General features: G+C 41.6%; 2 protein-coding genes across 3 annotated transcripts; both read right to left on the bottom strand.

Moving 5' to 3' along the window:
- Positions 1 to 3,239: 3,239 nt before the first annotated feature.
- On the bottom strand, positions 3,240 to 5,854 carry phospho1 (phosphoethanolamine/phosphocholine phosphatase 1). Of its 2 annotated transcripts, none has more exons than XM_004552345.5 (3): positions 5,720 to 5,854; positions 5,297 to 5,370; positions 3,240 to 4,975 (listed from the first exon to the last, which is right to left on the bottom strand). In XM_004552345.5, the coding sequence occupies exon 3, from the start codon at positions 4,860 to 4,862 to the stop codon at positions 4,008 to 4,010; it is 855 nt and encodes a 284-aa protein (XP_004552402.1). In that variant the 5' UTR covers positions 4,863 to 4,975; positions 5,297 to 5,370; positions 5,720 to 5,854; the 3' UTR covers positions 3,240 to 4,007. The 2 variants fall into 2 exon arrangements, with proteins under 2 accessions (XP_004552402.1, XP_004552403.1); XM_004552346.6 differs by having other exon boundaries at positions 3,240 to 4,813.
- A 1,666-nt stretch (positions 5,855 to 7,520) lies between these two features.
- On the bottom strand, positions 7,521 to 24,244 carry znf652 (zinc finger protein 652). Its single transcript, XM_004552344.4, has 6 exons — positions 23,899 to 24,244; positions 18,342 to 19,827; positions 15,213 to 15,360; positions 14,798 to 14,913; positions 13,258 to 13,402; positions 7,521 to 11,370 (listed from the first exon to the last, which is right to left on the bottom strand). Exons 2-6 carry the CDS (start codon positions 19,347 to 19,349, stop codon positions 10,751 to 10,753), a joined length of 2,037 nt encoding a protein of 678 aa, XP_004552401.1. The 5' UTR covers positions 19,350 to 19,827; positions 23,899 to 24,244; the 3' UTR covers positions 7,521 to 10,750.
- Positions 24,245 to 24,299: the final 55 nt, after the last annotated feature.

Raw genomic sequence — 24,299 nt, 5'->3', positions numbered from 1 at the left:
CTGTAATCTAAGCTCAAAGATGAGAATATATAGAGTACAGTAGAGTAAATTGTGCAAAGTTTACTATCAATTTTCTCAAAATCCGTACAGTAATTTTGGCTGTGGATCACAGGGTGAAGAGTGGAGATGGCCTAGATTCATAATCCAGTGAAATATCTGCGTCACCTCTTATAGTTTTCCTGTAATCGGAGCTCAAAGATGTCAATATGTAGAGTACAGTAAAGCAAAATGGGAAGATTTTACCATGAATTTTCTCAAAAACTGTACAGTAATTTTGGCTGTGGATGACAGGGTGAAGAGTGGCGACAGCCTAGATTCAGAATCCAGTGAAATATCTGCGTCACCTCTTATAGTTTTCCTGTAATCTGAGCTCAAAGATGTCAATATGTAGAGTACAGTAAAGCAAAATGGGAAGATTTTACTATCAATTTTCTCAAAAACTGTACAGTAATTTTTGCTGTGGATCACAGGGTGCAGAGTGGGGGTCACCCAGAGTCATAATCCAGTGAGATATCTGCGTCACCTCTTACAGTTTTCCTGTAATCTAAGCTCAAAGATGAGAATATATAGAGTACAGTAGAGTAAATTGTGCAAAGTTTACTATCAATTTTCTCAAAATCCGTACAGTAATTTTGGCTGTGGATCACAGGGTGAAGAGTGGAGATGGCCTAGATTCATAATCCAGTGAAATATCTGCGTCACCTCTTATAGTTTTCCTGTAATCGGAGCTCAAAGATGTCAATATGTAGAGTACAGTAAAGCAAAATGGGAAGATTTTACCATGAATTTTCTCAAAAACTGTACAGTAATTTTGGCTGTGGATGACAGGGTGAAGAGTGGCGACAGCCTAGATTCAGAATCCAGTGAAATATCTGCGTCACCTCTTATAGTTTTCCTGTAATCTGAGCTCAAAGATGTCAATATGTAGAGTACAGTAAAGCAAAATGGGAAGATTTTACTATCAATTTTCTCAAAAACTGTACAGTAATTTTTGCTGTGGATCACAGGGTGCAGAGTGGGGGTCACCCAGAGTCATAATCCAGTGAGATATCTGCGTCACCTCTTACAGTTTTCCTGTAATCTAAGCTCAAAGATGAGAATATATAGAGTACAGTAGAGTAAATTGTGCAAAGTTTACTATCAATTTTCTCAAAAACCGTACAGTAATTTTGGCTGTGGATCACAGGGTGAAGAGTGGCGACAGCCTAGAGTCAGAATCCAGTGAAATATCTGCGTCACCTCTTACAGTTTTCCTGTAATCGGAACTCAAAGATGTCAGTATGTAGAGTACAGTAAAGCAAAATGGGAAGATTTTACTATCAATTTTCTCAAAAACTGTACAGTAATTTTGGCTGTGGATCACAGGGTGCAGAGTGGAGACAGCCTAGAGTCAGAATCCAGTGAAATATCTGCGTCACCTCTTACAGTTTTCCTGTAATCTGAGCTCAAAGATGTCAATATGTAGAGTACAGTGAAGCAAAATGGGAAGATTTTACTATCAATTTTCTCAAAATCCATACAGTAATTTTTGCTGTGGATCACAGGGTGCAGAGTGGAGACAGCCTAGATTCATAATCCAGTGAAATATCTGCGTCACCTCTTATGGTTTTCCTGTAATCTAATCTCAAAGATGAGAATATATAGAGTATAGTACAGTAAATTGTGCAAAGTTTACTATCAATTTTCTCAAAATCCGTACAGTAATTTTTGCTGTGGATCACAGGGTGCAGAGTGGGGGTCACCCAGAGTCATAATCCAGTGAAATATCTGCGTCACCTCTTACAGTTTTCCTGTAATCTGAGGTTAAAGACGAGGATATTAAAAGTACAGTAGAGTAAATTGTGCAAAGTTTACTATCAATTTTCTCAAAAACCGTACAGTAATTTTGGCTGTGGATCACAGGGTGAAGAGTGGGGGTCACCCAGAGTCATAATCCAGTGAGATATCTGCGTCACCTCTTACAGTTTTCCTGTAATCTAAGCTCAAAGATGAGAATATATAGAGTACAGTAGAGTAAATTGTGCAAAGTTTACTATCAATTTTCTCAAAATCCGTACAGTAATTTTGGCTGTGGATCACAGGGTGAAGAGTGGAGATGGCCTAGATTCATAATCCAGTGAAATATCTGCGTCACCTCTTATAGTTTTCCTGTAATCGGAGCTCAAAGATGTCAATATGTAGAGTACAGTAAAGCAAAATGGGAAGATTTTACCATGAATTTTCTCAAAAACTGTACAGTAATTTTGGCTGTGGATGACAGGGTGAAGAGTGGCGACAGCCTAGATTCAGAATCCAGTGAAATATCTGCGTCACCTCTTATAGTTTTCCTGTAATCTGAGCTCAAAGATGTCAATATGTAGAGTACAGTAAAGCAAAATGGGAAGATTTTACTATCAATTTTCTCAAAAACTGTACAGTAATTTTTGCTGTGGATCACAGGGTGCAGAGTGGGGGTCACCCAGAGTCATAATCCAGTGAGATATCTGCGTCACCTCTTACAGTTTTCCTGTAATCTAAGCTCAAAGATGAGAATATATAGAGTACAGTAGAGTAAATTGTGCAAAGTTTACTATCAATTTTCTCAAAAACCGTACAGTAATTTTGGCTGTGGATCACAGGGTGCAGAGTGGAGACAGCCTAGATTCATAATCCAGTGAAATATCTGCGTCACCTCTTACAGTTTTCCTGTAATCGGAGATCAAAGATGTCAATATGTAGAGTACAGTAAAGCAAAATGGGAAGATTTTACTATCAATTTTCTCAAAAACTGTACAGTAATTTTGGCTGTGGATCACAGCATGCAGAGTGGGGGTCACCCAGAGTCAGAATCCAGTGAGATATCTGCGTCACCTCTTTCAGTTTTCCTGTAATCTGAGCTCAAAGATGAGGACATTAAAAGTATAGTTGAGTAAATTGGGTAAATTTTATGGTTAATTTTCTCTGAATCATACAGTAATTTGGGCTGTGGATCACAGGGGTGAAAGTGGAGATTAACCAAAACTGGGAGTGGATTGTGAAGTAAAATAGTGTCAGGACAGAAAACACTGCGTTTCTAAGCCAGTCGGCACCTATACCGTAATATGCGTAAGAGTAGTGCAACAACATTTTAGGTGCGGCTGGCGGGGCGGCTAGCTTGACTGCGACTTCGTAAGTGAGGGCTCACTTGACCGCAGTGATATGGGGGGCGTTCGCTGCTGCTCGTGGATTCTGGCAATGTAATAAAAAGTGCACAGACACAGTTTCAGTCGATGGCTTTATTCCTGCTGGTGTTGATAGTTTCAGTAGGCGAAGCATACACAATAAAGACAGACTGATAAACATAAACACACACTCTTGATACACGGTCATTCATACAGTTCTCAATTAGACAGAAGGTAGTGTCTGGGGAACGTAGAAAATACTGTTTGGTCAGTTTCAATGCCCTTTGCCATCACATGGCAGTGTAAGTCTGAATTTTATTTAATGGATTTAATGTTGCATATTCAAAAATGTGCAGTTTGTAATAAAACAGTTATAACTGCTATTCGGGAGCACTCAAGTCAGTTGGTTGATATATTTGTCATGTTATTTATAAGATTTTTATTGACTGCTGCAGTGATTCCTCACACCACTGACCCACTTTAACATTTACGATCACTCCATGTTCCACACTGAAGGATATTTAATCAGATGCTCTCAAACTTTATAGTTATACTGAAATATGCTGTAATATGCTTATATCATTACATTTGATTCCCCACTTTGGGTAACAGCTGAGGTCTTGATGTCTAATGATTAAACCGGGTTTCTATTTCAGGGCTGGGGAACAAAAACGTGAGATTCTGGACTGAGGCACGTCTTGGTTGCCAGATAGACACAATGACCCTTGCAGATGGTACAAATATCTTATTGCCGTGCACAACAATTTCTGGGAATATTTTACCTGAGAATATGACTTAAAGTGTCAGCTGGCCCCTTGATTACCCCCCCCCCCCCCTCTGTGTTACACTCTCTAAGTGTGTGGCCCTTTAATCTGCCACCAGTTTCCGGAGCCGCTGCACCACATCCTCCGCGCTCACCCAAGGCACCGTGACAGCCTTGAACTCCCCTGGCTGGGCTTCGTGGGTCTCGGTGATCAGCCGGTGCATGGGGAAGTCCCTCCGCGGGAAGGCCACGTCGCGGGGACCGAGGGAGAGCGCGGGGCAGAAGTCATTAGCTCCGTCCCCGACGTAGAAGATTCTCTGGTACGGGCGCCCCCGCTCCTGCGTCCTGCGGGCCACGTAGTCCTTGACGATCACCTGCTTGCACATGTTGTCTGGGCACCGGGGGCAGTCGTGAGAGTGGAAGGGCCGCAGCACCAGCCGCCCGTCCTTGTTGAAGGTCGCGGGGTTCGAAAAGATCCGGTGGAACAGCTGGCGGGCCCCGACGCGCCGGAGCCAGCACTCTATGAAGTAAGTGTTGGCGTCGGACACCAGTATCACCTCAAAGTCCTTCGCGGGCCGGTTGCGGAGGAACTGGAAGAGGGTGAGCATGCCGGGTGTGGCCGGTATCTTCTCCATGACGCTGCGTATGTCGCTCTCGGTGACCCCCTGCTCCGCCAGGTAGGCCAGCACCCGCTGCATGTATTCGTTGTAGCGGCCGGGCTGATAAGTGTCCGTCAGCCACCCGGGGAGGTGCTGACCCGGGACGGCCTGCACGACCATGTCATCGCTGGTTTCATCCACGATGGTCTCGTCGAAGTCAAAGAAGATCAGGAAGCGCTTGTCAGGGGAGATGTGAGCTGGGTGGGAGGCCATGATCTCTGAGCGCCTGGGTCTCTGGGGTTCCTCCTCGCCTGGGGGATGGGGTGGGACATAACAGCAGTTGAAGATTGAATCCCCCATGATTTACTACGCCACAACTTTTAATATTGCCAAGTGGCATCAAATCTCCACCCCCGCTCTTCTGCTCTCCAGCATCCCACGCAATGGGCCGCGGTGAGGTGGAGGGTGACCTTCTGGGAAACATCAATGCAATAAAGGAGGGTGTGGGGGTTTGGGTGGAGGCAAAGAAGTCAAATATAGATTTCATAGCAATAATATAATTTCAATGAAAAGGCACGAAAAAAATCTATAAATATAATATAAAGCAGCCAACCAACAACTGTCAGACAAGAGGCGGCAGCAAATTATGGATTTGTGGAGGGGGGGTCAAGTATTGTGTAGAAGAGCGAAAAACAAGGTAAGACTCACTTATGCAGCAAGCAAAACGATAAGCTACAGATTACATATCCGGGCAGGTCAGCCCTATTCAACTTTTTCACAGGACGTGTGCTTACCTTGGATTTTCCCGGATGTCTACAGTGGATGTCCAGATCAAACCAGTTGACTTCAAACTGTAGCTGGTTTGTTCCTTTATGGGAAGAAAAATACAATGAATGCTGAATCAGTGGAAACGCAGTACGGGACAAACTTAAAAGGCAGACAAATGCCGAAAAAAGGTCAGAGAGCTCATAAAGCACACATAAAAAAAACAAAACAACTATTAATAGGGATTTTAGACTTTTCTTTAAATAATAATAATAATAAAAAAGCTTACTGATTAGTAAGAAAAGCCATGGCTACTTATCAAGCTGCTAATCTAGAAGGGTTTTGTTTTACATAACAGCAGCACAAACATCATGCAGTCAAGGCGATGTGCGCTGGATTGAGGTTTAAAATACTACTACTACTACTAATAATAATAATAACAGATGAGTCACCGGCTCTGGTTCCGATCCCCGGTGTCAGTCAGCTCCGATCCGGTCTCATAGAGGAGAGGTAGAGTTCCGCCGGTCGGCCGGTGGCTCGCGCACTTTTATGTGCCACTCAAACCCACCGGAGCCGCTCTGAACGTGACCGCGCCTCCGAGTCCGCCCATTTAATAGCAGCCTATTGCGCGCGTTCACGATATAAAAAGGTGGAGGGGGGAGGGGATTGTGGGAGTAGGGGGAGGGAGGAAGGAAGAAGAAAAACCCATCGAGAGTAAATAGTCCGTTCCTTGAATATAACCATAGAAGAAATGTGCGCCAGTCTCGTAAATGTAGCCCATTAGTATTTATACATGGCTCCAAACGTGGCATAGCCACATCCACACAATGGAGCATTTACCGAAAAAAAAAGAAAAGTTGTGGAGAATAAGCACTTCTGGTAGCAGTGGGAGGTCAATGGGACAAGGTCAAGCTCTCAAGTTTTCCCATTTATACGTCTTTGTGTAATTCCAATTTGGAGTGGAGAATCAGGGATAACATCTGAATAACCCCATCTCATCTGAATTTGCTAAAGTAACTCAGCCACATTCACTTAAAACAGAACAGTTTTAATGCTCTCTCATGTTCTTACAAAGAGAACAAGCACCTTCCCTCATCCAGGATGATCTGGATTTCCGGCCAATAAGTACTCTGCCCCCGTTCCCTGTGCCGCCTTTGCAACAAAGTACCACATGCGAGACATTTGTGAGGATGACTGGAACAAAATCATTTCACATCTGAGAGCAGTGTTGTGTTTTCGTTTATTAACTACAGGGAAACATTAGCATCGCAGCAAGGAGTTTGTGTTGCCTGCTTGTTTCTCCACGAGACAGCAGTCTAGATAAAACCCTGCAAGTATACTGATTAATGAACCGCACTGCAAGTTTCAGAGCGGTGCACACTTGCCTACAAAAACATGGCATGAAGCCCTCCTCTCTTTATCTGCCTGCTGACAGACGGAGGGGGGGCCTCCTCCCTCCTCAACACCGCAAGGCGTAATGACTAACAGCTGGGGAGGCCGACTATTTTGAAGCCCAAATGGGAATGGAGATGTACAGACGGTGTGTTATTATCTCCCCTGCTCATGGAGTGAGCCTTGGTACCTGACCACCCACTCACCAACAGTGAGTCACTCACACTTTTCTCTACCCATCAGCCCGCTCTGCTACCTTATAGGATTATGTGACTCATTGGTGCACCACTTAAAACCTCCTATGGTGATGGAGGATACACAGCATTTTAGGAGGTATTCTAGCAACAATAAATGCCTTAATGTGACATCAGTGGAGGTGCACGCTGTTAATGCATGAATAAACCTGGCTGAGATGCAACAAGAGATATCCAAGAAGTCGATTTTAAACACACTTTTGTAATCTATGTAAGTAGTTATATGGCCTCAAGGTGCATTTGCATATCTAAGAGGTACAATGTGGGTACTTGACTGTCAAGATCACTGCCCTCAAATACAATAAAGCCTGCTGTGACTTTAAAGTGAACAGGAAGTGCTCACAAAGAAGAGGATCTAAAACTTCTCTTGTCAAATAAATGCTCAGCAAAGCAAAGCTGTTGTTGAACCCTGAGGGTCATGTGTAGCCCGCAGCCATTGTTAGGTAACATGTTGTGCCAAGAACCCAGTGAACCTAAAAATAGTAGAGTAAGAGCCGCAGTGGCAGCAAGCTACACTTTTCAGGAAAGTAAGGTATGAAAGTTAAACAGACCTGCTGCATTTCATAACCATCTGCATCCAGCAAAGCAAAACAAACAAACTCAGATGTAATAATCATGGCTACTTGTTTTTACTTTTAAAGTTAGCAGTCAGTTAAATGTACATTATCAAAAAAGGCCCAACTTCCCCCCCCCCCCCAACTTCTCCTCAATCCCCAGATAACATACAAAAAAAAGAAAAAAAGAAAAAAAAGAGACGTCAAACCAGGACATAAAGCTGCACATTTTGTACCAGATACAATAATAAAATACGCAATGCTACATTAAGTGGTTAAAAATACAAAGGGGAAAAGTATATTGATTTTTTTAAAACATCTTTAAAGAATATACAATGTTATTTTTCCTTAACTACCCAAGAAATTTAGTAGAAAGTGCATTCTATATAACAAAGAAAGGAGGAGGAGAATCATTCTGCAAACCGAGAAAACAAGACATGACACAGAAAAGGGGGAAAACTCCATGAACTGATAAAAACAAAGAAGTGCGTGGAGGGGCTAGTGTAAAGTCGCCAAAGCAGGAGGAACATCCCTTTCACGTTAAAGGGAGCCCATACTGGAGAAAACAAAAAGTGTATTTCAATGATTTGATTTGAGCAGACACTGAAAGAAAATGTTCTTTATTTTGCCATGGTCCAATTCACACTACCCACCTCCACCTGGGATTCTCCTCCTTTCCTTGCCTAAAAAACATCCACTCAAAGTAATCACCTCCATCTCCGCCCTTTCCCGTGCAGCCACAACTGCTCTCTGTTCCACAATGCATTGTCAGTCCCACCCCTCCCTCCCTTCCCTGCGCCTCACCCACGCAGCAGTAAAGTGCAGAGAATACACACAAGTGAAAAGGCTTTTTAAAAAAAGAAAAAAAAAAAAAAGACAAAAATCCATACTGCAAAATGCTGAATCACAGCAGTGAACCAGAGGGGACAGGATGAGAAGCAAATAATGCAGCAGTATTAAGACCCACAGAAATGGCAGGATAATTGCAGGTCTCAAATCCAAAAAGAGACTAAACAATGGAGCTTAACCACTTCAGACTGAACACCATTAGAATGACACAAAGAGGGTCGTGGTAGATTTACTGCTATTGTTCAGGTCAGGTATCCCAAAATAGGCGTACATTGGGGCACACTGTGTAAAAGCAGCTTTTGGTACAAGAGCACTGGGGACAATCAGACAGACACAGACTGCATGCACTCATACACACTTGCACACAGACACACTCTAAACACACGATCAGACTGGATGAAGGGGAAAACCAAGCAATCCCAAATTCATTCCAACGCAAGCCAACCTTTTTCTTCTTTTACACAAGTAACATTCACACTGTTGGCTATTACATTAATAAATGTAATTTCTTTAGCTGATTTGATCAAACATATGCTTATCTATACAAGAATTCCAAGTATTAGAAGTTGTATGACCACTGCTTCTTATCCTGTCATTTCCTATCATGTGCTAATAACAGTATATCTACATGACAGAAGCATTCATTAGCTTAAAACTGAGCAGAAGACATTAAAATTAAATAAAAAATTAAAAAACCCAAACAAAAATAAAAAACAAAAACAAAAAAAACATACATATGAGTTATCGGCCATCATTCTGCGTAGGCAACTTTCAGCAACTTTAGACATGCATTTGCCTGTGTGGATCAAAGTATGTCAGTACGATCAAAGTACAAAAGAAAATAAAAAAGTAACGCCACCCCACACCAAACCGTGGAATATAGGCTGAGAGGAATATGCATAATTTCCCATTAAGAACTTTGATGAGTAAAGGTCCCAGTTGTGTATACTGTGTGTGTGTCAATTGACCTTTAACATGATAACCCGTATCATCGACAGCAGCGAAGGGAGGTGGGATATATCCTGATGGGGCCACGTGGTTGGCCCCTCACAGTGGCAGTACTCGACAGTCATCCGTTATCTAAAAGCTTCTGTTGGCCAACAGTATTGAAAGCTGAGGCAGCACTGATTAAAGTAAATAAATCAGTGACCATGTGGTCTTTTGTGTGTATGCGTGTGCTTGAAAAAGTGTGAGGAATGAGTGTGTGCGCGCCTAGGCAATGTCCTGCATAACTAGAGTTGTCTTGATCGCAAAATATCTAGTCAAACCTTGGATGCGCAGTAGAAAAGCTCAACTGGCAAGACATGTTCTGTATGACACAATACAATGCTATTATGTAGTTCATACTTCTGAAAATTAAGAAAAAAGCAAAAACAAAAGAAACATTTCATGTACTGGAATGGAAAGCACCATTTTATCATGTAATGAATCTCAGACTAAGTCCAGATTCAATTAACCACTTACAAAATCTTTTGACCAAATGTCCTTTTACAAAGTTCCTCCCCCCTTCCTTACTGTAACCTATGGCACTGCATCTTGCACAACTTCTGTTGCCCCTCTGACAGAAAGGCCAGGACTTGACCTTAAGACAGAGAAAGGCTCAGGTAGAACCAGTTACAACATTCATTAAACGTTTCTGTGGGGCCCCAAGGCTCTGCAGTACAACTAGGAGGACAGGTGCAGTATTGCTATGGGGAGGACCTGCACAGAAAGCTCAAGCCCTGACCAATGTGCAACCCTATGGTCAAGTTGACATAAGGAGAAATCAGTGACACTGATCTTTTGATCAGTGAAGCCCAGGTAATACATGAGACGACTTCCATCAGCAGCTTTTGATGAAAATAATGTACAGACTGAGAACTTGCACTAAAATTGTTTTCTGTAGAAGAAATTGTTGAAGAAAATATTTGTCAGTTGAGCAGGATATTAAAGTAGAGGTGTTACATGATGTGTACACTGAGGGTACATAAGTCTGTATCTTCAGAACACACAGGGGTGTGTAAAGTTTAGTTTGAGTTACATGAATCTGTTCGACAGGAGCACCTTTGCTTTATGTCCACACAGAAAGAGCTTCAACCACATTTTTCACGATCCATCTCATCCTTTTCTAATAGGAAAAAGATAAGTACTCATAACAGTTAGCACAACTGTGTAATGCATTGTGTTTTACTTGCACTATATACACAAATGTTTTAAACAAAAGCACGTAATTACAGTGCTGTTTATTGGACTCTGAGCACTTATAAAACACACATTTGATTTCAGTGCCTGAAGTCTCCTGTGTAGACACATACTGAGTAATGGTGCTGGTCACGCTACGCCTTCTCTGTAGACATGGCTTTGGGGGCCTTGAAACTAAAAAACTGAGGCAGGACTATGAGAAGACGTGGAACAAGGCGCGGTTTGGTGCTGGCCTACAGACCAGCAGCACAGTTCAGTGGTGCTGCGGGGCTCCGGGGCCCTTATCGGGAGGGGCCATGTGGTGCAGGTAGCTGCTGTCTTCGTGCCCACAGTGGTTTAGGGGCTCACTCTTAAAAAGAGCTGGAGGTGGGGGGAGGTGGGAGACAGGGGGCACTGCTAGGTGGTGGTGGGGGTGAGGTTGGGCATGTTGGGGTGTGCTTGAGAGGTGCTGCTGGGTTGATGAGGGGTGGGGATGATGGTGAGAGGGCGCTGAGTGGAGTGGCACATGGGAAAATGTGTGCCCCACAGTGCCTTGAGGAGGAATAGACCCTCCTGTTGGGTTGAGGCCCATGGTTGCTGAGGTGGTGGCCAGGGTGGCAGTTGAGGGCCCAGGGCCAGAGGTTGAGGAAGATGAGAAGGTGTTGGAAAAGATCCGGACAGGCACAGGTGGGCCGCTAGTCTGCAGAACAATGGGGCTGGTGACCCGGAAACACTTCTCTTTGTGTGCTTTGAGCATGTTGGAGAAGCGGAAGCGTTGGCCGCACACCTCGCAGGGATAGGGCTTCTCGCCTGTGTGGGTGCGGCGGTGGCGTTTCATGTTGGGTCGGCTGGTGAAGCTCTTCCCACAGATCTCACAAATGAAAGGCTTCTCCCCTGCATAGATTCATAAAAAAACAACAACACTGAATGAGAAAAAAAAAAAAGAACAGTTTTTAGCAATTAACAAGAAGAATGGAGCACAGGGGGAAAAAATGCATTACAATAAAATCATTCGGTGTCAAAAGTGAGGGTTAGAAAGTGTTAAATATTCAACAAAGTTAACTGTCCTCCCCCCTCCCCTTTAACCATTTCCCTCTGCAGAGAGCAACAGTTCTCTTTTAAATATGTAAATAAGTTTTTGCTGTCAACCCACCCACTCCGCAGGAAGCTATTACAATTCACACTTTGAGCAGAGGAGATGTGAAAGTGAACAACAGCAGCTCCGTTGGATTGTCGCTCTCATTAACCTCCCTCCATGGAGCCACTGAATGTGCCTGCTACCACCCACACAGCCATCTATTAACAGGCTGCTGAAGGGCTCTCTAAATGCCTTATTCTTGCATGTTATGCGTGAAGCTCTTCCACACTAAATGAATATCAAAAGGTGACAGTTAATGTGCTAGTCTTCTGTAACTGTTACCTTACATTCACTCATGAGAATTCACATGGAAAAAAAAAATCTGTATGCAGTGAACCAAACTTTGGGTGTTGAAAGTGTATGCTTCCTATTACAGAGCATGACTGGGTGTGTCTCCTCCTGGATGAGGTTAAATTGGTTGGTAGCAGCAGGGAGAGGAGAGGGTAGCATAATTACACATCACAAATAGAACTGTGAGAGCCTATGGAGTGCAGTGTGTCCACCCACGACAGGCACGGCTGGTGAAAAACAGTGAAGGACATACAAGCATCACTGCTTAGCAGTGGTCTTAGAAATAGCAATGCAGCAGAGACAGAAAATCAAAGGGGTGTAATACAGCATGTGTTTGGGTAGTCATTATAAGCCACAGTATATGCAAGGCTCCTCTTTGATGTGAACATCCCTCTCATTAAAAATTCTGGGCAAAGTCTCCTGCTCTTACCACTATAATGTTCCTGTTGGCAACTCCCCATCTGATTCTTTTTTTAGGATGAGTATGGTGACTGGGTGGCTGGTAAAGCAGGCCAATGAAGGATGGTAAATGCTTGATAAACTTTAGATTTATAAAGTAAAATAAATCTATAGTCATTTGAGACTTTTGTTATATTTCAATAAGAGTACAAAGTGCTGTAACCGTCAAGCAAAGGACAAAAAAGATTTAGGAAACAACTGGTCTGTATGAAATGTAATTTTCCCCTCAACAGCTGGGCCAACTTGGTCTTTGTAATTTGCTTCTGCACGACTGCATTTAAATAGAAGCTGGGAGGAAACTATGCAAACATGGAAAACAAAAGGGCAAGACATTTGTCGACTAAAGTAGCAAGTATCTGCTGAGTAGTCATTTCTTTGTTTTAGTTGACTGCAGAAAAAGAAATGTAAATTAAAAAAAAAAAGAAAAAAAAGGGAGTTTTATTTTTATATAGATTATGATCAATGCCAAAAAAAAAAAATACTGTTTACATATATCAGACTTGAGGGTTGTGTGTAACCAGTTAGTGACATTATTTACTGAAGAATCCACAGTGGAGACATTACATTATTTGAAACTGGAATCTCCTGCTGTGGAGAAACTACAACTAGGGTACTATATTTGAGTGCAGCCTCGTTCAGTTTCTACAAACAAAGTGATGAGTTTTCTATAAAGCTTCCTGATTTCATAGAAATGCCTCACCACTTAAAAAGGGCTCTGAAACTAGAATTGGTTTCCTGCATTTAAAAAGCAGGTTAATACTGACACTCATATTTTTGCAGAAAGTCCATAGGTTTCAGCCATATGGATTATCCCAAAGGACACTGGCCTGATTGGCATGTGCGATTTTCCCAGAACACTTATGGAACTTAAAAGACCCACACTTGTTTCTCACCTGTGTGTGTCTTCATGTGCTCATCAAAGTACTGTTTCATGTTGAAGTCTTTGCCACACCACTGGCACATGAACTGCTTGTGTCCGATGTGAATGCTCATGTGGGAGCGCAGCTGGTACTTGTATTGGAACCGTTCATCACAGTTCTACAGCAGAAACAACAGATGCGTTCAGATAACACGTCCACACACACGTCCACACACACGTCCCCACACACGTCCCCACACACGTCCCCACACACGTCCCCACACACGTCCCCACACACGTCCCCACACACACACACACACACACACACACACACACACACACACACACAGTCAGTACAACAGCATGCACACACACACACACAAAAAAAAGCACACTTGCTGACACACAGTAATTGACAATCTGATTTAGATAAAACATTTATCATGCGCTACTCTTTCTGCATTTTCTAATGTGAAAATAGTTTAGAAGTGAAATGTTTATTTTGACAACCGTAACCCAAGTAAATCAGTAAGGGTTTAAGACAGAACTGTAACATTGTTCAATCATAAAACAGCTTTTGATGTGACAAAAGCTGCTTCAGCTCTGACAATAAATCACTTATTGCTTTTGGCTGCTTCCTTGTTTTGTCCCAAATGATAATTTTGTGAAAATGTCAATGTTATTATTTAACATTTTCATAACTGTTGTTGTTGTTAAATATAACTGTTGTGTGGCATTATTTAGAGTTATGTGTACACTGCTGTGTAGGGACTGCTTTATGACGCATCACGCTTAAGAAACGCAGTTAGTTCCACAATCCAGCACCACTGCTCAGGTTATTTTGGTGCATGGAGCAACACTGTATTTGTAATCTGTTTTCTTTCCTGGTCAGGGTTTTCTTGAAGTGAAGTATTCATAATCTTAATGTGGCACCACCTGACCAAATAAATGTCAGTAAGGGAAGAAAAGAAAGAAAAAGAAAAGCTGCTTCTATAAACAGCCTATATACTTATTAAGGATAAAGTTGAATATTTGATGACGACCTCAAACATCTGATTAGAGTAACTCCACCTCCATACATAGTTCTGGTTTGACCCCCATTTAAACAGTTGGGGAATGTAAAGGTCTTTGGCTGAAGTAAAACACTGTTTCAACTGTACCCAACCCAGCTGAACAGGGAAAACAAAACAAAGCAACGATCACGTCACACAACATAACAAAACGCTTCTCTCACAGACGTCACATGCATACATTGAACATTTATTCCTTCAGCTATTTAACGCTTCAGTTAATAGGTGAACTGTGTTCCTGTGTAGTTTTCTAATATTTGACATGGTCTGGCTTCAGCTCCTCTGTAGTCCACAACAGGAGACTGGAGGAAAACAGGAGATGGAAAAGCCCAGACCCTGAAGTTTATATATATAGGTCAAAGGATTGTCCACAAGTAAACTGACTGTGGATGCATTGTTCTCTCAAACAAACAAAAAATAATAACACCCAAATATACTTGGATGGTTTATGTAGGGGAAATACTGATTCGGTCACTGTTTGAAGTCTATTGTTAGACATCTTACCTCACAACGAAAGGGCTTCTCTCCAGAGTGCTGGAGTGAGTGAACTTTCAAAGACATACTGCGCTTAAATGACTTCCCACACGTTTCACAGGTGAATGGCATGTCCTTCGTATGAGCTGGATTTAAGAGAAAAAAATGCAAGTGACATGGCTAAATCATAACAAACTAATCAAATTAAAGTTTTAACTAAATTGGTATTGCTTGAATAAATGCTATGATGAGACATGATCATACAAAAGAATTTACATTTCACAATATTTAAAAAGAAAAGGCAGCATGTTGTCACTAAAGACACTATGCTGAGTATCTATAAGAAAAAAAATGGATCTTGTACAGGTGAATATTATTTAATTGAAAGCCATGTGGTGTCTCACACTTCTAGATATCACAGTAACAGACAGCAGCCGCAACTTACCAACCATGTGCTTTCGGACGTGAGCCATAGTGTAGAATTTTTTCTCACAGATTTCACATGAGAACTTCTTTTCTGCATAGCCATGCACAATTTTGATGTGCTCATGCAATGACCAGAGCTTCTTAAAAGACTTGCTGCAGGAAACACACTGAAGAACAATAACAACAAAAATGTATAAAGAGAAGACAAAAAAAATATTAATTTTAAGCATTTTGTTTTGATCAGCCAGAATTCTTTTATTATACTCCAGCGCCCTCTGCTGGGCAAAAAAAGTCAGCAAGGGTTTATCTTGCTGAAATCCCTCTAAATCCTACCATCAAAGTAAAAACGGAAGCGGCCAAATCATCATAACTAAATCATTACTCTTGATTTAAAAAACAACAACAACAACAAAAAACTTCAATAGTAATACTTCCTTCTTAAATCATATCGAACATAATGCAACCCGATCAAAAGACCATTTTAATTTCAAAGTATAAATCAGTGGTACTTGGACAGTTGCAGACAAGTACTATACATTGATGTTTGGCCATGACCAAACATCAAACTGGGCGTTGCAGTAATTTCTGTCTAGCATGAGTTTTATGATTAGGCTGTTGTCTCCCTAAAATAAAATATCTTGCAGCGTGACAAGATAACAACCAGATGAACTGTGAAAAAGTATCCACACAAACAAAGTGGCCAAAAAAAAAATAAAATAAAAATTAAAAAAAATACAGTTTCTTCCAGCTGCCTTTTAGCATGTGATTGCCAAGATATCATGTGAATCATTTCCAACAACGCGTTCCTTTTTTCCATGTTAACAAAAATCAATCAAATAATAAAATGAAACACTGTGGAACCAGTTGTGTGCACATACTCTTACATCTCACCCTGGAGCTCTTTCACAGCTGCCACCGGTACTGCTGGTAGCATCACAAGTGTGTTTATATACAGATGTTCGTGTTTTAACGTCAGCCTACTCAAAAAAGATCCACATTTTGCCATAGTACAAATGGTTGTATAGACATGTTTAAAAGATTCCTAATTTCCCTTTGTTTTATATTGTAATATAACTACTGTTCTCTCTGGTTATCAGAAAAGCTGACAGAAAACATGAAAGTGGAAAAACTGAACTTCATAATTCAGAGCCTTTTAAATTAGATTGTTAGTACACATGCACAGAAATTACTCATTTGAGAGTTGCTTCAAGGACAAAAAATAAGGGGGGAAAACAAACAAAAAAGAAACAGAAAAAAAGAAACAGTTGCACAATTACACATATTATATCTCCATGACGTGAGAACAGGTTTCTTTATACCCTGTAATTGTTTCAAACTGTTTCGGGTGGCTCAGAGGAAGCTGCTCAAATAACATTTTCTTTAAACTGCAGATGCAAATCAAGCAGAACAAACCAAGGGCTAAATAAAGCTGCTAAAAACAGCTGTATAACCCTTGGGGATTCAGATGCTGAGTCGCCTTTTTCAATTTTAGAGAAGTAAAGCCACAATGCACCTTCTTTCACTGAAATATTTTTGATAATAGATGGCTGATCTAAATAACGTCAGTTTCAGATGTCCTGTATCTAAAATATTGCTTAAGCATTACCAGTAATGCACACATGACTTTTCAAACAAAATACAATTAGTATTTTTAGATTGCATATTTGACAGAAATCTTCTGTGCTATTTTACCACAAACCATGACGATGTTGTTATCAATAGCTTATGAAGTAAATTCAACACAAACTCCTACAGCTGTATTGTTGTGGTGGCTGAAAACAATATGGCCCTCAAAACATTCAAAGCACACCGCAGCTTAAGTTATGTTTCAGGAGATAAAATGTTATGGCATTTTTTGTGTGCTTTTACTTTCATGGTAATAACTTCTAATTACCATTGTCTAGGTAGAATTTTTAATATAGCAGTCCATGACAACTTTAGACGTTTTTCAAAACTTAATGAATATCAAAAGAAGAAAGAAAGCTACAGAAATACTGCAGAATTTCAAGGTTAATATCATGGCTAATGTGACAAGTCGAACACTTCTGGAATTCAGGAATATCTAATTCAGCTAAATTAAATTTCTTGTTATATGTGCTTTTTACTGACCTTTCTGCATATTTCATAACTGATATCTGTTTTAATTAGTGAGTGATGAATGTTGTATAATGGCTGCATAAAATCACTAGCATGAAGCACCTTGAAAGCTGCATCCCCCGTGAAATGACTGTTGGCCACCTTAGTTATTAAAAAGCCACACTCTTCTCCTGTGAGCTAACAGCTGAAAACCCACTTTCAGTTCTCAGCTGCCGCTACATTCAAACTGCCACATAAATGAGCTGAGAGAGCTCCGAATCTGCTGCTGCTAGCAAGTTACTGAAACTTTTAGCAATCACTGTTTTCTCTTTGAAAATTGAACTTTTTAAAGTGTCAAATGTTGCCTTTAGATTTTCTAACAAAATAAATGCCAACAGCAACCAAGAGGGTATCATAGTCATCAGGTAACAAGTTTGGTCACATTAAAAAGTTTTAAACAAAGTGATTGCTTTCACATACCACAATAACTCACTTTAAAGCCAAGTCATTTTTTGGTCATTACTTCCACTAAATGATTTACAGTTAATTCTGTAAAAAAACATAACTACATATCATTTGCCTTTTTTTTTTTTCCCCCTTTCTTGAACAAGCAGCCACCTTTAGTGGCAGAAAACTGCATCCTGACTTAATACTACAGTTACATTGGATGGGTGGATGGATGGATATATATATTTTTTTTTCCCCTATTTTTTTTTTTTTTTTTTTAAATACATGACTACAAATTCTAATCAGTTAAATATGACTGATTTCAGTTCAAATGTAATTTAGAAATAAACTGAAACCTGCCAGAAATATACTTAAATATATGCAGAAAAATACAATATTATAATTACTAATACATAAGAATTTGTGTCCGCAGGTGTCAAAGAGGAGCCTGGGGTTGGAGCATCAGATAAGGCTGTAGTACAGGTGCACAAGTCTCATGGCTTAGAGGAAAGTCTTGTTCTAATTTATCTAAACATCTTTATACGTAAGAATATATTAAACCTCTTTCTCCAGAAAAACATTTACAAGAGTAACTACACAAATATCAGATAAAGGTTTGGATTACCTGAATGTTCTTCTCACAATCAGTCTGCTGGTGCAAGGCTAGCTCACTCTCCAAGACAAACTTCTTGCCGCACTTGTCACAGATCTGCATTCGTCTGTGTGTAACATTCATGTGCTTCTCCAGGTACCAGCGTGTGTTGAATACTCGAGGACATTTTTCACATGCCAGCATCTCCTTCTCCTCCACCTCTGCTTTCCCTCCTGATGGTACAGTAGGAGAAGAGGAGGGAGCTGACCTAGCTGACCTGCCTTTGCTCTTTGGAGGCTCTGTGCGTTTCCGTCGCCCTCTGGTGGTCATTCCAGCAGGGGTAGCACCCAGAGCTGTTCGCAGACTTTTCCTCCGTGGCTGGCTGGAAGCAGCTGCACTACTAGACCCTCGACGGGTTCTCTTTGACCGCGTTCTTTGACTTTCAACATCATCTTCCTCCTCATCTTCCTCCTCATCCTCCTCAGGGCTCTCATCTTCCTCCTCCTCCTCCTCTTCCTCCTCCTCTTCATCGTCGTCATCATCACTTCCAGCTCTTTCAGAGTCATCTACTGTGGTTCCAGTTTTATTGTCCCCTTTGGATACATGAAGTGTCTGGTTGTTCAGGTTGACCTCCACAATGATTTGCTCACGCTTGAAACTCTCCTCACCATCCTCACCCTCTTCTTCCTCCTCATCTTCATCATCATCTTCAGTATCATCAGAGGATCCATCATTGCCTGCCTGGGACCCCTGTATCCCCACCTCCTGCCCAGCCCCCCCTTCTCTGAAATACTGCTGATGTTGGTGTTGACCAATGTTCTGATCTCCCATGGATGTCTTGGCTGCCATTTTATTGTCCACTAACACAGAATAAGGCTTGCCACCAACCTCCCTCTTATAAATCTTTCCTGTCAAGTCCAGGTCTGGGTTAGGAGAGTGAAAGTAGGACTGGGACACCGGTGCCCTGCGTCCTTCCTCCTGTGACATCCCGCCAAGACTAGGGATGGAAACCTCTTCCTTGAGGCTTTGACAGGATTTCATGAAGAGGGAGAAGGTATGGAGGGGGTACAGTTAGTAGGAGCACAGGGCAACGGAAAAGAGTAACAGCGGTGGTAACTAGGTAGACTAGCCTATCCTACAAGGAGAGGCAGGGGACACCACACTAATCCCCCACCCTCCTTCTACTGAAAAGACAGGAAGGAGGGGATGAGGTGAGAGACAGTCAACCGGATTCAAAGAGAGCATCCATGCTGTCCAAGCAAAGAACTGCAGCTGTATAGACATACAATCAGTTCCAACTTTTGTACCATGTGCTTAAGAATCAGAAAGCAAAACCAAAGTCTTAACGTTGATTCTCAACATTTAAAATTATCCCCTCCAGTTGTTGAGCTGCAGGCTGCTGCCCTGCAGAGCGCCAGTCTTCAAACAGCAGAGCAGGTAAAGATGAGCTGAATACCAAAAACGGAAATGCTGTAAGGACCTCTGCGTCTTGCTTGAACAGCCATTTGTTGTGCATTACCTATGAGATAAGACAAAGAAACAGAATAATATAGATGAGAGTGTTCCGTGTGACCTGAAACTACAGCCATATTGTCAAGTTCTGAACAGTGAGTGCCACACTTGGCCACAAATGTTTCAGTGTTGTGTGTAGGAGTGGAAACCACAGCTTTCACACATGAATGCGAGTGAATTCAATTTCAACAAATGAGCAGTCTAAATATTTCTAAACCACAACTGAAACACCTCATTATAAAGCAGAGACAGTTTGCTTTATAGAGTGACACATCAACATTCATGCTTGCAATAAGGACATATTTAGATCAACTAAAGTGCAACAAGTCACAACTTCTTCTCAGTAGTGAAAATATGTAACATATCTTCTTAAAGACGATCTGATCGATGTCAATGCTAGAGCAGAAAACAGCCTGTTTGTTAAACAACATCGGTTGTCTATGCACAAACACAGATGCAATCACTGTAAACTACCAACAATCTGAAACTTAATAAATAAATTGGTACTCACTCAGTCCTAACTGTGTTCCAGTGGTGGTTAGAGACCATTTACAGAAATACTTCTCAGAAAGCAAAAGCCAGATTCAAGTTCTAAAGCACACTGATTAAACAACACAAGATCTTCTTCAACATCACACATGCACAAACCTCCCATTGACTGTTGGAGAGTATAGTGTAACCACAGCTTAGGAGCTTGTATTGCAAATACAACCACAGGAAACTGTATGTCAACCTTTCAGTGAAACCGAAGTAGTGCACTTCTTGTAACAAACAGTATTATCACTGTGCTCATGCAAGTAACAGCTCAAAAAACATTGAATCAAAGAGTAATGTATTACTTATGTATGATGTTGGCTTTGGTGTAAATGTAATCCTGGAACTGACCCTGGATGACAGGTTGCTGACCTCGAACAACCCTACACCCTACAAACCATTTTGAGTGTGCACCAGGGCGGTTTGCTCGCTAGAAAACCTCCCCCCATGCAATAAACAAAAATTACATTTCCTTTCCAGGAGACAGCAAACATCCTCTCCTCAGAATCTTCACAAACATCTTATGCTTAAATTTCAAGAACTGACACACCACCGTCTACAAAGAAATCACAAACAGGCTAACAGGTACTTTCACATTCACACACACACACCCCCACTCCACCCATGAACTCTACTTTGTTCTGATGTTTAATTTAAAGTCACCATTAGAAAAGAGTTTCTGTAAATGCCAGAAAAAGGAGCATTACTGTGCAAATAATGGGAAATGCAGCTGAAACGATGGGTCACACTTTGTAATTAAGGCATAAGCCTAATTATTTTACCGTGATCAAATATTAATCATAATGAGTTCTCTGACGCTTAACCAGATCATTATTTGTCAGTTAAACTGTTGGTGTAATTTGTGGTGTCTTACATTTACTACCACTGATTTAATCCTACCTGGCAACAGAAGCTGCACCTGCTGAAAATAATCTTGAATAAAACCAGATTAATTAAAAATAGGCTATGAAACTTTGGTGATCCAAACTTAATGTGAGCTAAAGCCATCTTATTTAACATTTTCTTTCTAATTCACTGGTCGTTTTCCCAAAGATTGTCTTTTCACCTCAAGACTTGGTGCGTATATCTGGTGAATTTGATCCTCTGTAGATAAGCATGTTGCAGTGAAGGCAGAGATAAGATGAACTAAAGCAATTTTTTAAGCCAGAGATTAATCAGTTGGTTCTACCTCATTTTGCATGCAAAAAAGTAAGCCATTTATGTAGACTTTGGGTATGCACATATAAGGCACACCTGCCTTCCTGTGTAGGCTGACTCTGATCCTTTCTGAGAATTGGACAGGAGCTCTGAGAGCATTAAGACCACAAGGGGAGGGCAAGCTCGGCACTGACAGAGCAACTTAACTCACATGGTAGTCCTAGACACAAAGCCTAATAGATTATCCTGTGTCTAGATGACAGAGCAATATAAACTGCAAGAGAACCCCCACGCCTAAACATGCAATTATGCTGGTTTACATTCTCGTTTGAAAAAAAGGCATGCTTGCACAACAACACAGCCAATTTATTACTATACCAATATAAAACTGATTAAAAAGATCATTTTTAAAATAAAAATAAAAAAGCACATAAACAGTGTGGTTATACAACCTTGTTGAGTATAACCCTTCTATTGCTTATCATTATCAACGATGAGTCATTTTGGGGTTTCACTCTCTGTGAAATAATGCAGTCCTTTGATGTGGGAATCAAGCAGAGCGCAGACTTCTCAATATCACGAGTAATTAGTTTACACATTCACCTTGTAGGATAGGGAGGTCAAACTTTTAGAAATGTAGATCGTTTTGCGACTGCCTATTGAAGCTTTAACAGCTTTCAAAGATGAACTTTGAACCCGGATGCAAAAAAAAGAAAAAGAGCATCAATGAATGTCTGGATTACTGAAATGACCTGTCAGCCAGAGAATTACTAATGCTCAGCAAAAGTTGCAGAGAAATCAAAGTTTTTTCAGCAATGGCCAATTCATAGCTGTCCTCAATCACGTTTCAGAGAAGCCAGAACTCATTTCATATGTAAGCCACAAAGCCAGTCACATACCGGATAGATGCTACTGTGGCTTAAGATATTTGTATGACACAGGATGGGAGTGTAACTGCAACGGCAGCATACAACACTTAAAACCCATCAGCATTAAATAGTACACATGCTGACAAGTACTTGGCTAAACTTTGACAGTTAAGCAGAGGAGACCTTTGAAGTCAAAATGTGTCACGTTTGCTTCGTACTATGCAGCAGTGCTACTCAAATCCATGCACCCTCTTGAGTCTAGACTTTAATGAGCTTTCCCTTTTGCAGCTTGTGGAGGACCTTGTGAAGGTTCACATTCTTGACTCTGTCCAAACTCATAAGACCTTAACCAGCTCACTGTGTGGTGCACTACAGGGGTGCTCCATGCCTCGGTAGGTATTTGGCCCTCAAACCCATAATCGAGGTCAGAGAGCAGTACCTAGGGTTTTTGATATAGCACATATCATTTGAGGCACTACACGAAGTGGTCAAGGAATATGTCAGCTCCCATCTCTTCCACACCAGCTTTTTAGGAGACACTGCTGAGCTGTTTACTTCTGGGATATCTCTATTATGGATAAGGAAAGAAAACATGGTAGCCTTTAGCACTTACTTTGACACTGATTTAGACTGTGAAAACACACCGAAACGTGACTATAATAAAAAAGGGCTTCATATGCATCAAAACGAAGTAAATCACATGCGCATATGAATTTGTTTTCGTCGGGTTGGATGCAGCGTATTCAGCTACAAGACTTGCTGTTAACGCTGCAGTGTGTTCGAAGCAAAGAAAGGGTTAAAACAAAAAGGCAACATTGTACAACGAACAGTAACGTTGTGCAGGCCAGGCCAACTTAGGCTACTTAGCTAGCTAGCAGTAGTCCATAGGTACTAACCTGCACACACATGACAAGCTAACTTGGCTACATTAGCTCAAGGTGCAGCCATTAGATGTTTTAGTGCAGTTAAGGTCACTTCATTTGGATAACAGTCATACTAATACACAAGCACTACAATCTAAAGGCTGGTGTTTGCAGACAGGCAGTAGCTTCCAACAAAAGAGTAGTTTCACTTTTAAAAAAAAAAAATCATAAACCGCCCAGGTTGGTGCTAGTTAGCTCAAAGCTAGCGTTAACGTCAATATTTAGCATTAACGTTACATTTAATTTCGATGCTGCACTCCGAAGGGAAAGTCTGACAGTTTTTGGACCCTCGTGAAGCTAAACGAAAAGCTGATGTCATGCTTTGTCATCAGTGTTTCTCTCTTGCTGTGGTGCAGTATGAAAAATGCCGCTTTCTCAACAAAACCCAGACTGCTCTACTGGTAAACCCACTCAACTCGACACTGTCATAAAGTCAGCGCTAGCCGGGCTCGCAGACTGCTCTCACCGTAGCTTCGGCCCCGCACTACCGGCGAACCACGGCTGCCGTTTCCGACAGCTGTCATGCGTGTCACACATGTAAGTGCTTAAAATCAACTAAAACAGCGATATTTTGTTGTCGGTTTGCTGGCTTACCTCCGTCAGGGCGACCTTCTTCTTGCGTTCGTGCAATCAGAGTTGCACAGATTCAGGGTTGCACACGCATTTCTCCCTCCCTCTCTCTCGCTCTCTTTTCATTCACGGATATGCATTTAGACGGGCCACTGCCACTGGTCTTTGTGTGCAAAATGTGGGCGCTTATTTGTTTATGTCCGCTATAGACTGCGGAGATATCTGCGCACCGGTGTCCTCAACCCCGCTACGTGGCCCGGCCAAGCTCTCGCGTGTACTACCGTCGTCCCGCGCTCATCCCAGGCATCCAGGCCGCTGTCTGGATGGGCGCGCGGCAGCTTGTCTGGTCTGGATTCTTTTCGTCTCCCCTCCAAAGCAGACAGGGCACGGCGCGCGCGCACGTGCTGAGCTTAAATCCTTGATTG

This window comes from Maylandia zebra, linkage group LG4 (genome assembly GCF_041146795.1).
Source record: "Maylandia zebra isolate NMK-2024a linkage group LG4, Mzebra_GT3a, whole genome shotgun sequence".
Classification (NCBI taxonomy): Eukaryota; Metazoa; Chordata; class Actinopteri; order Cichliformes; family Cichlidae; genus Maylandia; species Maylandia zebra.
The sequence above is the reverse complement of the archived record's forward strand: the minus strand, read 5'-3'. Positions and strand labels throughout refer to the sequence as shown.

Coding starts and splice junctions, on each gene's coding strand:
- znf652 (XM_004552344.4), bottom strand. CDS start 19,349: ATGAAATCCTGTCAAAGCCTCAAGGAAGAGGTTTCCATCCCTAGTCTT. Junction 14,914..15,212: donor CGTCCGAAAGCACATGGTTG/GTAAGTTGCGGC, acceptor TCTTAAATCCAG/CTCATACGAAGGACATGCCA. Junction 11,371..13,257: donor GCACATGAAGACACACACAG/GTGAGAAACAAG, acceptor GAATCTATGCAG/GGGAGAAGCCTTTCATTTGT.
- phospho1 (XM_004552345.5), bottom strand. CDS start 4,862: ATGGGGGATTCAATCTTCAACTGCTGTTATGTCCCACCCCATCCCCCA.